The following is a 15,451-nucleotide window of genomic DNA, read 5'->3' on the forward strand; positions in this document are numbered from 1 at the left end:
TTATCCAGATAAAAGAATTTTTCAAGAGAGACTCTGTCCACAATGACAGTAGGGTGAACAGTTCTACAGTAATTTCAATATAAAATAATTTCTGAGTAACAAGTAGATACCTTACTGTGATTTTTATTCAAAATTGTCAAAAATAACAAACAAAAATAGCTTCTTAGCAAAGAGCAATTTCTCAAGCAAGAATTTAGTTAGGACTGCCAGGCAGTGGTCTGAGTGAGAAGGGGAAACTGAAATCCATTCCCTGATGTTTGTTTTGACCCTGCTCTCTAGGGTTAGGATTAATCCATTCCCTGGTGTTTGTGTTGACCCTGCTCTCTAGGGTTAGGATTAATCCATTCCCTGGTGTTTGTGTTGACCCTGCTCTCTAGGGTTAGGATTAATCCATTCCCTGGTGTTTGTGTTGACCCTGATCTCTAGGGTTAGGATTAATCCATTCCCTGGTGTTTGTGTTGACCCTGCTCTCTAGGGTTAGGATTAATCCATTCCCTGGTGTTTGTGTTGACCCTGCTCTCTAGGGTTAGGATTAATCCATTCCCTGGTGTTTGTGTTGACCCTGCTCTCTAGGGTTAGGATTAATCCATTCCCTGGTGTTTGTGTTGACCCTGCTCTCTAGGGTTAGGATTAATCCATTCCCTGGTGTTTGTGTTGACCCTGCTCTCTAGGGTTAGGATTAATCCATTCCCTGGTGTTTGTGTTGACCCTGCTCTCTAGGGTTAGGATTAATCCATTCCCTGGTGTTTGCGTTGACCCTGCTCTCTAGGGTTAGGATTAATCCATTCCCTGGTGTTTGTGTTGACCCTGCTCTCTAGGGTTAGGATTAATCCATTCCCTGGTGTTTGTGTTGACCCTGCTCTCTAGGGTTAGGATTAATCCATTCCCTGGTGTTTGATTCGACCCTGCTCTCTAGGGTTAGGATTAATCCATTCCCTGATGTTTGTGTTGACCCTGCTCTCTAGGGTTAGGATTAATCCATTCCCTGATGTTTGATTCGACCCTGCTCTCTAGGGTTAGGATTAATCCATTCCCTGATGTTTGATTCGACCCTGCTCTCTAGGCAAAAGGCCATGGGAAGTGGCCAGTGAAATGGTACGCCCCAGAGTGTATGAACTATTTCAAGTTCTCCTGTAAGAGTGACGTGTGGAGCTTTGGGGTCCTGATGTGGGAGGCGTACACGCTAGGGATGAAACCATACAAGGTAAAGTATGTCCCCATACAAGACACATTACGTCCCCATACAAGGTACAGTACGTCCCCATACAAGGTACATTATGTCACCATACAAAGTACAGTACAGTACATTGGTTGTTACTTTGATATTTAAATCATTTTCATAAAGGGTTATTTTATAATCATGCTTTGACAATCATCTAACCCCAGATTAGTAGAGGCAGGCATGTTAGTAGACCTACTGTCATCTAACCCCAGATTAGTAGAGGCAGACATGCTAGTAGACCTACTGTCGTCTAACCCCAGATTAGTAGAGGCAGGCATGCTAGTAGACCTACTGTCGTCTAACCCCAGATTAGTAGAGGCAGGCATGCTAGTAGACCTACTGTCGTCTAACCCCAGATTAGTAGAGGCAGGCATGCTAGTAGACCTACTGTCGTCTAACCCCAGATTAGTAGAGGCAGGCATGTTAGTAGACCTACTGTCATCTAACCCCAGATTAGTAGAGGCAGGCATGTTAGTAGACCTACTGTCGTCTAACCCCAGATTAGTAGAGGCAGGCATGTTAGTAGACCTACTATCGTCTAACCCCAGATTAGTAGAGGCAGACATGCTAGTAGACCTACTGTCGTCTAACCCCAGATTAGTAGAGGCAGGCATGTTAGTAGACCTACTGTCATCTAACCCCAGATTAGTAGAGGCAGACATGCTAGTAGACCTACTGTCGTCTAACCCCAGATTAGTAGAGGCAGGCATGCTAGTAGACCTACTGTGTTGGAACAAAAGCCTGCCCCCCTTGTGAGTCTCCAGGTCTAGGATGAAATAATTCAATTTTTATACTGAGTGTACAAAACATTAAGAACTGCTCTTTCCATGACATAGATTGACCAGGTGAATCCAGGTGAAAGCTATGATCCCTCATTGATTTCACTTGTTAAATCCACTTCAATCAGTGTAGATGAAGGGGAGGAGGCAACCTCTTACATCTAGGCGTTCCACTAGCGGGTTCCGCCAGCGGAACCCCTAGCCAACAGCCAATGGGATCGCATAGCGCAAAATACAAAAATAACTAAAATACCACAATTCAATTCTCAAACATACGACTATTTTACACCATTTGAAAGATAAACCTCTCCTGAATCCAACCACGTTGTCCGATTTCAAAAAGGCTTTAGAGCGAAAGCAAAACATTAGATTATGTTAGGAGAGTACATAGACCAAAATAACCACACAGCCATTTTCCAAGCAAGCATATATGTCAATAAAACCCAAAACACAGCTAAATGAAGCACTAACCTTTGATGATCTTCATCAGATGACACTCCTAGGACATTGTTATACAATACATGTATATGTTTTGTTCAATCAAGTTCATATTTAAATCCAAAAACAGCTTTTTACATTGGCGCATGATGTTCAGAAAATGTATTCCCACCAAAAACTTCAGGTGAATTTACAAAAATACTCATCATAAACATTGACAAAATACATAATTATTTTAAGAATTATAGATACAGAACTCCTTTATGCAATCGCTGTGTCAGATTTTAAAATAGCTTTTCGGCGAAACACATTTTTCAATATTCTGAGTACATAGCTCGCCATCACGGCGAGCTATTCAGACACCTGCCAAGTTCGGGGCAACCTAAACTCAGAATTAGTATTAGAAATATTGTATTACCTTTGCTGATCTTCGTCAGAATGCACTCCCAGGACTGCTACTTCCACAAGAAATGTTGTTTTTGTTCCAAATAATCCATAGTTATGTCCAAATACCTCCGTTTTGTTCGTGCGTTCAGGTCACAATCCAAAGGGTAACGCGTGAGCGCAATTCGAGACACAAAAAGTAAAAATGTTCCATTAACGTACTTAGAAGCATGTCAAACGCTGTTTAAAATCAATTTTTATGGTATTTTTAACGGAAAATTGCAATAATATTCCAACCGGACAATAGTGTATTCATTCAAAGAGGAAAAGAAAAAACAGCGTGCTCGCGGGAACGCGCATATCCAACCTCTTTGTCCTCAGGCAGACCACTCAGTAACTGAGCTACTATACTCTGCCCAGAGACAGGAGAAGGCTCAATACACTTTCTGAAGGCTTTAGACAGCCAATGGAAGCCTTAGAAAGTGCAACGTAACAGCACAGATAGTGTAGTTTCGAAAGGGACTAGAAAGAAGAACTACATTTCTCAGATCCTACACTTCCTGGTTGACTTTTTCTCAGGTTTTTGCCTGCCATATGAGTTCTGTTACTCACAGACACCATTCAAACAGTTTTAGAAACTTCAGTGTTTTCTATCCAAATCTACTAATAATATGCATATTCTCGTTTCTGGGCAAGAGTAGTAACCTGTTTAAATCGGGTATGTTTTTTCATCCGGCCCTGAAAATACTGCCCCCTATCCATATCAGGTTAAAGAAAGATTGTTACGCCTTGAGACAATTGAGAGATGGATTGTGTATGTGTGCCAGTCAGAGGGTGAATGGGCACGTGGCTTTGAACGGGGTATGGTAATGGTGACGCACCGGTTTGTATCAAGAATTGCAACACTGCTGGGTTTTTCATGCTCAACAGTTTCCTGTGTGTATCAAGAATGGTCATCCACCCAAAGGACATCCAGCTAAGTTGACACAACAGTGTTGGAGTCAACATGGGCCAGTATCCCTTTGGAAAGCTTTCAACGCTTTGTAGAGTCCATGTCCCGATGAATTCAGGCTGTTCTGCAACTCAATATTAAGAAGGTGTTCTTAATGTTTTGTACACTCAGTGTATACAGGGAAAACAACACATCATTTGGCCTTTATTTGACATAATGACACATTAAGTGATGGCTTATCTAATAGTCTGAGTCCCCTGTTGTGTAGTAGCAGTCAGTCAAAGTGTCTCAAAATTGCCCCCTATTCACTACATAGTGCACTACTTTTAAACTACAGCCGTGGGCAAAAGTAGTGCACTACTTTTAAACTAGAGCCCTGGTCAAAAGTAGTGCACTACTTTTAAACTAGAGCCCTGGTCAAAAGTAGTGCACTACTTTTAAACTAGAGACATGGTCAAAAGTAGTGCACTACGTAGGGAAAAAGGGGGCCATTTGGGACTGCCTCTGTCTGGTATGCCATCAGTGTGTGAGTGGTGTCATCATGTCACCCTTTGTTCCCCCCAGGGCATGAAAGGAAATGAGGTGATCCAGATGATCGAGAATGGTGAGCGCATGGAAATCCCCCCCAACTGTCCCCCGGAGATGTATGACCTCATGAAGAAGTGCTGGACATACAAGTGAGTGAGGAAGGGAGCCCGACTTACAGATCTAGAATCAGAAGGGAATTGTAACTATGAGGAGTATGAATAATATCTGACCCTGGTTCAGTAGTTAAGTCGTCAAATCTAACACTGACCTTAGAACAGGGTTTTAGAAGAAACTGTAGCCTGTCTGTGGGAAGAAAATATAATCCAAAACCTTGTTACAGTTTCCATACAGTAGGACAATGGAGAAAGGGAGATAGCAGAACTATCCCATAACTTACAAGCAATATTGTGTTCTGAGGCAGTGGTGGGAAAAACTACTCAATTGTCATACTTAAGTAAAAACAAAGATACCTTAACAGAAAATGACTCAAGTAAAAGTGAAAGTTACCAAGTAAAATACTACTTGAGTAAAAGTATCTGGTTTTAATTGTACGTAAGTTCAGTGGTAGAAAAAGTACATCATTTTCATACAAAGTAAAAGCTATACATCAAATTCCTTATATTAAGCAAACCAGACAATTTGTGTATTATTTTTAATCACGGACAGACAGGGGCACACTCCAACACAGACATCATTTACAAACACAGAATTTGTGTTACTTGAGTCTGCCAGATCAGAGGCAGTAGGGATGACAAAGTGTTATATTGACAGGTGCCATAATTCTGTCCTGCTTTAGCATTCTAAATGTAATGATTACTTTTGGGTATCAGGGAAAGTCTATGGAGTAAAAAGTACATTATTTTCTTTAAGAATATAGTGGAGTAAAAGTCTAAAGTTGTCAAAAATATAAATAGTAAAGTACAGATACCAAAACAACTTAAGTATAAATACTTTTAAATACTACTTATGTAATTTACACCACTGTTCTGAGGCAAAAGTGGAAATGACTATCTGGATATTATTGTTGCTTATCTGGCATCTTGTTGATGCTATGGCTCTGGTATAGTACACTATACTGTGTACTTATCGTTTGTTTATCTCCTACAGGGCGGATGAAAGGCCTGGATTTGCGGTTGTTGAGCCGAGACTGAGGGATTACTACTATGACATATCGTCACAATGATCGGTCACCTCAATCAGCAACCAGTGGAGTGTATAGAGCACTCTGGACCTCAGGAGATTCTGTCTGCTGTGGGGTGCTAGTGTTGTGCTCCTGGCACCGGTGGGTTCTTGGGAGTTCCTCTCATTAAAAAGTGTTATGAAAACCGAGAAACCTGATCAGTATAGATTTAAAGATTGAACATATTGTAAATTGATTACAAATATCAGTTTTAAACAATGTTGGAAAGTAAAGAAAAATATATTTAAAAGCACTTGATTGAAACACATTTTAGTTATTTAGCAGACGTTCTTATCCAGAGCGACTTACATATCTTAAGACATGTAGTTGTCCCACATAGCTATCACTGTCATAGTAAGTTAATTTTTCATTAATAAAGTAGCTATCAGCAAAGTCAGAGCTTGTAAGGGGGAAAAGCTATTGTGGTGGGTGGGAGGATGTTGTGTGATTATTTAAGGTACTCTTTGAAGAGATGGGTTTTCAGGAAGTTGGGCAGGAACTCTTGCTGTCCTAGCTTCAGGAGGATGCTGGTTCCACAATGGGGGTGCCAGGACATAGAAGAGCTTTGAAGATTTTTTTGGTTCTGTTTAATTGACTGGAATTCTTTTTTTCTTCTCAATCAATATTGAATTTACAATAAAACAAGGAGTCAGGTGATTGTATTTCTTTTGACATTTTTTGATATTTTTTTTTCCATGATTCTACTGGAGTTATCAAAATGCTTCCACATTTTCCTCAGGATGTTCTGTTGTCTTCATCCTGGCACATATTGTATAATCCAACAGGTGAAGATATATCTGATGTAAATTATCACATTCTGGTTAAATACATTCACTGACTGAACAAAATAAAAAGCACTGCTCTATTAATATGCATTGCTGTACTTGTTTTATACATGGCAATTAAATTCTAAAATATATTGTCATATACTGTAGAATGGTGTTATGGGACCACCTGCAACATGTGGGCTGGAGTTTTACTGTACATCAGCCATCATAGAAATAGAGGCTCTATTGCACGTTTGTCACTTACCTTAGAACAATCCCACTAAAACAGGTAACTTTGTTGGTTTTACATGTGTTAGGTTCAACCTGACTGCTCTGTCCACACAGGAATGAGTTCAGCTGAATGGGTTTAAACCCCTTTTGATGGCTAAAGCATAGCTATGCTAACAATACATTTACATGTTAGTCGTTTAGCAGATGCTCTTATCCAGAGCAATTTACAGTTAGTGTATTCATCTTAAGATAGCAAGGTGAGACAACTACATGTCAAAGTAAGTAAATTTTTCCTCAATAAAGAAGTCAGTGCTAGTAGGTAAAGACAAACGCATTTCATTTGTATTTTGGGGGGAGATAACACAGATATCTTATTTAAGTTGCTCCATAGGCAAGCACCATGGTCTTGTAGTGGATGCGAGCGTCGTCCTGCAGGCAATGGAGTGTACGGAGGAGCGGGGTGACATGGGAGAACTTGGGAAGGTTGAATGCCAGATGGGCTGCGGTGGTCTGGATAAGTTGCAGAGGTTTTTCACTCGGTTAAAACTCCCCTTCAAACATCAAACTCACAGACTGTAGTTAACCATGTTATGTCAATATTTTGAGAATCATATTGGACATTACATACCTGAATTAACATGGAACATGATGACACTGAGAAAAGTTCATGTTCAGTACACGGCCTTCTCCAAGATTGAAGAAGCATCCAAAATCTCACAATCCCACTAACGCCCACCATTGACGTTACAGCTCCCTCTAGCGGCAGTAGTCCAGACGGGATATGACAAGTGCCTGGATTAAGACCGGCGTCTCTTCCTGTGTGAGAAAAGGTTGTACTCTACAAATGTTGCACAGAATGAACCTGCAGGAGCGAGTCACTGTTTTGATGTTTGCAGAGAATGATAGGGTATTGTCCAGGGTCACGACAAGGTTCTTTGCACTCTGTGAAGGGGACACAGTGTTGTCGACTGTGATGGAGAGGTGTTGGAGTGGGCAGGCCTTCCCCGGGAGTCAGAGCAGCTCCATGTTGCGATTGAGCTTGAATTAGTGGGCCAACATCCAATCTGAGATATCTGGCAGGCACGCAGAGATGCGTGTCGCCACCTGGGTGTCAGAAGGGGGAATGACAAAAGTAGTTGAGTGTCATCCGCATAGCAATGATAGGAGAGACTGTAGATATGATGGAGAAAAGGGGAGAGGGCCTAGAACCATGCCCTGGGGGACACCAGTAGTGAGAGCACGTGGTGCAGACAGAGATCCTCTCCAAGTCACCTGATAGGAGCGGCCTGCCAGGTAGGATGCAATCCAAGAATGTGCAGAGCCTTAGACGCTCAGCCCTGAGAGGCTGGAGGAGGAGCTGATAGTTCACGGCAGCGGATAGAAATAGGAGGATGAGAACAGAGGAAAGCGAGTCAGCATTGGCAGCGCGGGGAGCATCTGTGACAGAGAAGAGCAGTCTCAGTTGAGTGACCCGTCTTGAAGCCTGACTGGTTAATGTCAAGAATATCGTTCAGAGATAGCGAGCGCATTGTCAGAAACAGCATTTAAGCGTTTTGGAAAGAAAAGGATACTGGTCTGTAGTTGGAATCAGAGGGGTCGAGTGTTAGTTTACTGAGGGGATGCAGCCAGTGGTCAGGGATGAGTTGATGAGGGAAGTGATAGTCTAGAGAAGGGAAGAGGTGATTGGGTCAAGTGGGCAGGTTGTCGAGCAGCTGGACATCATTAGTCACAGGATGTTCAGCACAATGCACAAAGTTGCCTCCTGGAAGTATTCAAACCCCTTTTTCCACATTTTGTTATGTTACAGGGTTATGATAACATGGATAAAATGTTAACAAATCTCAGAAATCTACACACAATACCCCATAATGACAAGGCAAAATGTTTGCAATTTTTGCTAATAAAAAAATAACAGAAATACCTTAGTAAAGGGTCTGAATACTTATGCAACTATGAGACTTGCAATTGAGATCAGGTGCATCCTGTTTCCATTGATCACCCTTGACATGTTTGTACAACTTGGAGTCCACCTGTGGTAACTTCAATTGATTGGATATGATTTGGAAAGACACCTGTCTATATAAGGTCCCACAGTTGACAGTGCATGTCAGAGCAAAACCCAAGCCAAGAGGTTGAAGGAATTGTCCGTAGAGCTCCGAGACAGGATTGTGTCGAGCCACAGCTCTAGGGAAGGGTACCAAACATTTCTGCAGCATTGAAGGTCCCCAAGAACACAGTTGCCTTCATCATTCTTATTAAATGGAAGAAGTTTGGCACCACCAAGACTCTTCCTAGAGCTGGCCGCCCGGCCAGACTGAGCAATCTGGGGAAAAGGGCCTTGGTCAGGTAGGTGACCAAGAACCCGATGCTCACTCAGACAGAGCTCTAGAGTTCCTCTGTGGAGATGGTTGTCCTTCTGGAAAGTTCTCCCATCTCTGCACCACTCCACCAATCAGGCCATTATAGTAGAGTGGTCAGACAGCAGCCACTCAGTAAAAGGCACAGGACAGCCCGCTTCGAGTTTGCCAAAAGGCACCTAAAGCACCTCTGGTCTGATGAAACCAAGATTTCTTTGGCGTAAATACCAAGCGTCACATCTGGAGGAAACCTGGCATGCCTACAGTGAAGCATGGTGGTGGCAGCATCATGCTGTGGGGATGTTTTTCAGCGGCAGGGACTGAGACTAGTCAGGGTCAAGGCAAAGATGAACGGAGAAAAGTACAGAGAGATCCTTGTTGAAAATCTGCTCTAGAGCGCTCAGGACCTCAGACTGGGGTGAAGGTTTACCTTCCAACAGGACAACCCTAAGCACACAGCCAAGACAAGGGAGGAGTGGCTTTGGGACAAGACTAAATATCCTTGAGGGGCCCAGCCATGGCCCGGACTGGAACCTGATCGAACATCTCTGGAAAGACATGAAAATAGCTGAGCAGCAACGCTCCCCATCCAACCTGACAGAGCTTGAGAGGATCTGCAGAGAAGAATGGGAGAAACTCACCAAATACAGGTGTGCCAAACTTGTAGCGTCATACCCAAGAAGACTTGATGCTGTAGTCGCTGACAAAGGTATGTAAATGTATACTCACACACACAAATTTAAACTTACTTTGCCTTTGGAAAGTACTTGGATTACGTAGTTTTTTTCCCCCCTCATCGATCTACACACATTACCCCATAATGACAAAGCAAAAAAAATGTTTTTATTACCAAAACAGAAAAAAAATGTTTTTGCCTTGTCATTATGGGGTAATGCGTGTAGATCGATGAGGGGGAAAAAAAACTATGTAATCCATTTTAGAATAAGGCTGTAACATAAAATGTGGAAAAAGTCAAGGGGTCCGAATACTTTCCAAAGGAATTGTATGTCAGCTCAATAGGAAACTATTAAATCTCAATTGCGCTGAACTTGCGCGATACGGATTTAATACAGCCTTAAGGCAAAGCTGACCTGGACAACCGTAGATCTAGAGCATGTGTATGCATTTCACTGTAAGGCCTACACTTGTTGTATTCAGCGCATGTGACATAACATTTAATTTGATGTGTCGAAAACACCGCCTGGGGCAGCAGGTAGCCTAGTGGTTAGAGCATTGGGCCAGTAACCCAAAGGTTACTAGATTGAATCCCCGAGCTGACAAGGTAAAAATCTGTAATTTTGCCCCTGAACAAGGCAGTTAACCCACTGTTCCTAGGCCATCATTGTAAGTAAGAATTTGTTAAGACTTGCCTAGTTAAAGAAACAAGGCCCGCGGGCTCTGACATATCTATCCAGCCTGCGCAATGATTTGGGTTGTCAATTCATTTTGACCTGCTTCAAAACAGCCCCCCATGCGCTGCACTATAAGTCACAGCAATGCACTGCCAACGTGCTGCACGCCAAACGACAGTGCATCGCCACACACAGACACCTCTCATCCCAGACCCACTCCCACACATGAGCCAGCCAGTTCCCTGTATCATATCATAACTGATGGCAATGACTGAGTCTTCTACCGGACCGAAAGTTTAAAAGTGTTCTAGGTAGGGCCAGGGGCACCGCAGGCCACACCAACCCTGCGCAATTGCTGTAACCCCACACCTCCAGAACCCAATCGACCCATTCAAAGCTTTAAATAACTCTACCGTTGCAGGCTTGTAACTCTTGTAGTCCAATATTTACTGACAGTGAGCTGTGAAAATATAACACTGTGCAGACGTGCATGTAACATTCTGCATACAGTGGAATTCACTATTTGATGCAAGACTGATATCCTCTATAAGAAATGTGCTAAAGGCCATCTTTTACAGTCTAAATGTCATTTTAATGGTAAAATTCTTGAAGGGAAAATTCTCTTCACATTAAAGTTTAAATTTAACTTAAATATACATTAACCTCTTCAATTAAAATAAATTAACATTATCTATAGAATTATATAAAAAAAATATATAAAAAAAATAAAAATCAGCAGCAGAACTAAGTATACATACCAACTAGAAAATCAGCAGCTGTAAAAGTGGAAATGGAAAACAAAATGGAAATGAAAAGGCCTGATGGTGGCGCTAGAGGAAAGGTCAAGTGGTCACCAAATGACTAGGTTTCTTCCACTTGGGGTCTTGATCGTGCACAAATTTTATGGCAATCCAGCCATTACTTTGAGATATCTTGTTCTCAGCCTGTGGGCATCATGTGTGTAGTGATCCAATAGCCATAGCCATGCCATTTAACAGTTATCACTGGCCCTTGCTCAGCCTTACTCACCAAGAGCCCAGCGCCGAGCCTTCTTGCTAGAAAAGTCACTGATCAAGTCTTTGAAGTCCAGCTTTCTAGCTAACTAACTTTCAATGGACAGCATGGCAAGACTGCAAAGCCTGTCCTGGGACATAGTGGACCTCAATAGTTTTTTTTTATCAGTTTTAGCTTACTGAAAACTCACCACCAGCAACAGGCAGTGTGCAAAACATGCATAAAGCAATGTATCTTACAAATTGCATTCAGGAGACCAGGAGGGGACAAGTGGCAGCATATACAGTGTCCAGGTGTCTTACTTCATTTGAAACTCAGGTGTAAGATCTCTAGAACACTTCATGATCAGTAGTTGGCACACAGAAGGGACTTTATCCTCACTAATCTGCCAGAACAGCAGAAGATAATTCAATGTTTGGCAGTGGTGTCAAACCTAGTGTCCAAGTCACTTATGTTGTCCATAGCAGTAAAAAAATAAAATTATAATTCCAAAACACCTTTGTTGCACTGTCCTGAGCTGTCTCCTCGAGGTTTCATCATGGAATCTCTTCCTTCTCTGGCGGCTGTGTTCCTTGCTAAATTGAGGTGCAACACCTCATTTGCATAGCAATCAGTGTTGCCTCAGACAGGAGAGACTCTCCCATCTCTAAGAGCCTGCATCTCTTCCTTTAAAGCTCTGATATAGGCTGCCTCTGTCTCAAGGGAGATTTTTCCTAACTAGAGAATCACATTCCTGTCCTCAATGCATTGCAGTACCTGCAATTATGCCAACTGACATGTCATTCAACACAATGCTGGTCCAGGGGGAGACGGGGCTGGTCCAGGGGGAGACGGGGCTGGTCCAGGGGGAGACGGGGCTGGTCCAGGGGGAGACGGGGCTGGTCCAGGGGGAGACGGGGCTGGTCCAGGGGGAGACGGGGCTGGTCCAGGGGGAGACGGGGCTGGTCCAGGGGGAGACGGGGCTGGTTCAGGGGGAGACGGGGATGGTTCAGGGGGGACAGGGATGGTTCAGGGGGGGACGGGGAGACAGGGATGGTTCAGGGGGGACGGGGAGACAGGGATGGTTCAGGGGGGACGGGGAGACAGGGATGGTTCAGGGGGGACGGGGAGACAGGGATGGTTCAGGGGGGACGGGGAGACAGGGATGGTTCAGGGGGTATGGGGATTTGGAGACAGGGCTGCTGAGCCTGTCGCTGCATCTGTTGGGCCTGGCACCAGGCAGGGACAACTGATTCAGTATGAATAGCTTTCTAAAAGTTTGCCTACATTGATTAAATGTCTGCTAAAGGAGTGTATTATACACTCAGTATTTTCTGTGAAGATATGTAACTAATGTTAATAGAGCAAAAGTAGCCCATTTCACTATGGACTAAGCTAACAGGTTCATTTCCACCACTCATGGACTACACCACCTTTGTGAAAAATTGGGTGACAGTTTCTTTTCTCTCGTCTGTCTTTCTTTTAGTTTATGGAAGACAGATTTTCTTTAGGAAGCTGAGACATGATGCTCTACCGCACTCCTCACTCGCAATTGATTGCAAGTACCGTTCCCGCCTGGTTTGGGGGCAGGATCGAACCATTTCATGTAAATAGAGGGGGGGGGGGGGGGGGCAATAGAGAGGCCCCAACAAGAAAAGAAACCGTTAGTTTTATTAGTACATTGTAAATAAGATATTATATTAAAGATGATAGGTAAAAATTATCTATTAAATCATTAACTAATGTTCTAATAATCCTTTAGGGCCCCTGTCAGTCACAGGCCCTTAGAATCGTCCTAACTACAGGTCTAAAGCAACATGATATGACGAAAATACAGTATATTTCAGAAGAACAGAATAGCGTACTCTGAGTTGTACTTAGGTCCTGATCTGGCTATGCCATATGGCTGTGGGCTACACTAGTTCATTTAGCAGACACAATTTGCTTAGAATTCCGTGGCATTATTTTATAGTATGAAGAATACAATTGAATAAAGCTGAATAAATAAAGAAATATATATTTTCTCCAAACGAAAATATCTACTTCAAGTTTAGGTTCCAACAGCTCATTGCTGTAGCCTACAGAAAACGTAATATTGGTTGTCAAAAAGTTATAAGTTAAAGGAAGGACGATAGGACACGCAAGCGAGTATGAATGAGTCTACTTTATGAAATTATAGCCTGATGTGCTCACATTGAATGAAACTTCAATTGCGCTGCTTTCGTTCGTCCCTCTTACTGGGAAAGATTAGACGGACACAGGCTACTAAAATGTTATAGTCTGGCTTCGGTTTTTAATGCTTGACTAACCAAAAAACCATGCAAAGGAGACACATGTAGGGCTATTTCAATGACATTTGAGTAGTTGCCTAGGCTGTCTACTCAACGACAATACATTTTGAGTGCACCATAAAGCAATGCTGCATTCAACCGTAGGGATGATTCCATGCAGTGAAAAAATAAATAAAAAAATAACATGTTTTACATTTAAATAGTACAATAATCTAGCTACGTTTTTGGTATTTGGAGTTAAATACTTTTTGATTAGGATCGCAGCATATTATGCACATCTGCAAGAATAGCAGCAAGGGCTAGACAAATATTGGTCTATTTTGTTTTAATGTTATTACGGCTATATGCATTATAAAGGGGGATATTTTTCCTATGTAAAACAATCACACCATAACAGTCTATGTATGCCCCGGTAAACCCTTGTGTCTATTCAATAAGGCCTGCAAATCCCTTGTTGTTTTTCAATGTGGCCTTTGCACTGATTGAGTTTGATGCCCCTGATCTAGAGTATAGGGCCAGGATTCAAAGGCCTGTTGTCTACAAAAGTACAGTGTTTCACATTTAAATGTAATTTCAGCTTGAGCCGACAACTGCAGCGTTTACTCAGCCTAGATATTCCACTCTATAAATATAGATGGACTAGACATCCAACTCCACTATAGACCTAGACAGACTAGATATTGTACTCCACTATAGAACTCATTTCATAGACTAGACAGCCAACTCGATTACAGACAGACCGTGTAGACATTGAACTCCATTATAGTCCTAAACCAACTAGAATAGACTTTAAACCCGTCGATAAACACTAGATGGCAGTATTGATTCATTTCGATATCAGCTCAATGCAAACAGAGGCACTTCTCGTCAAGTGACCCACTTATGATAAAAGACCACCACTAGGTTTGCTAATTTCACAATAATGTATTATTTTTTTTAGATCGAACCAGATAGTGTTAAGCATGCAGTCCACTATATTGGCACAAGTAAAACAGAAACATTTGTATTTATCAAGGCCAGGTAGCACAGGCAAAAATTGTGATTTTGCTTCCATCTGTCAATTCAGATTTTGGGATATTTTGCAACTATATAACATACTTTTATAAAATGTACAAAAATACTTTATTTGTATAATTGTATTCCAACTCGGTCAACTACACCTAACATAAATGTCGTTCTTGAGAGCATGTTTCATGTAGAACTTCAACAACTATTTTAAAATAGATTCATATATCGTATCATATATCATTCAAAAGCTTGTTTTCCGGAGCATCTCGTTAGCTAGTCCATATATGGCTATATCCTTTGTAGACGTGGTGCCTCGTCCTGAAAGATTAGTAATTACCTGACATCCGATTGGTTACTGGCATTTAAAGGCCATTTCCGGCAACCCGATTGGTTAAAATGCCTCACATGACACAAAGCGCTTCCTTGTTTGAAAATATCTCCCGCGAATAATCAAATGTAAAGAGAGACGAAATGAGAAAATGTTAAAGAGTATACCTACAATATGTGAATAAAAATAGGCGAGAAAAGCAGTGAAAGAAAATCATTTGCCTGATCCGCCGATCGAGGCAGTAGAGGACGAAAAGGAGGTAGCCCGCAGCAGCGCGTTGCCTGGTCCGTCACTTTTGGTCCCTCTCTTGGCAGGTTGGTTGTGGTGCCATTTATTTCCATTTTTTAATAATGGGATGTTCAAAGTTGAAGATATTTTTTTATAACCCAACCCTGATCTGTACTTCTCTACAACTGTGTCCCTGACCTGTTTTTCGAGCTCCTTGGTCTTCATGGTGGTGTTGCAGACTCTGGGGCCTTTCAGAACAGGTGTATATATATACTGAGCTCATGTGACACTTAGATTGCACACAGGTGAACTTTATTTAACTAACTATGTGACTTCTGAAGGTAATTGGTTGCACCAGATCTTATTTAGAGGCTTCATAGCAAACGGGTGTATACATATGCACGCACCACCTT

General features: G+C 42.1%; 1 protein-coding gene across 4 annotated transcripts in view; it reads left to right on the plus strand.

The window, feature by feature from the left end:
* syk (spleen tyrosine kinase) overlaps positions 1-6,352 on the plus strand; it is a 31,278-nt gene extending 24,926 nt beyond the window's left edge. For all 4 annotated transcript variants that reach the window (XM_014145133.3, XM_014145127.3, XM_014145138.3 and 1 more), the window contains 3 exon segments: positions 1,064-1,204; positions 4,340-4,452; positions 5,411-6,352. In XM_014145133.3, coding sequence (XP_014000608.1) covers positions 1,064-1,204; positions 4,340-4,452; positions 5,411-5,486 — 330 coding nt within the window. In that variant the 3' untranslated portion in view covers positions 5,487-6,352.
* The last annotated feature ends 9,099 nt before the right edge of the window (positions 6,353-15,451 follow it).

Source organism: Salmo salar, chromosome 01 (assembly GCF_965601325.2).
Source record: "Salmo salar chromosome 01, fSalSal1, whole genome shotgun sequence".
NCBI lineage: Eukaryota > Metazoa > Chordata > Actinopteri > Salmoniformes > Salmonidae > Salmo > Salmo salar.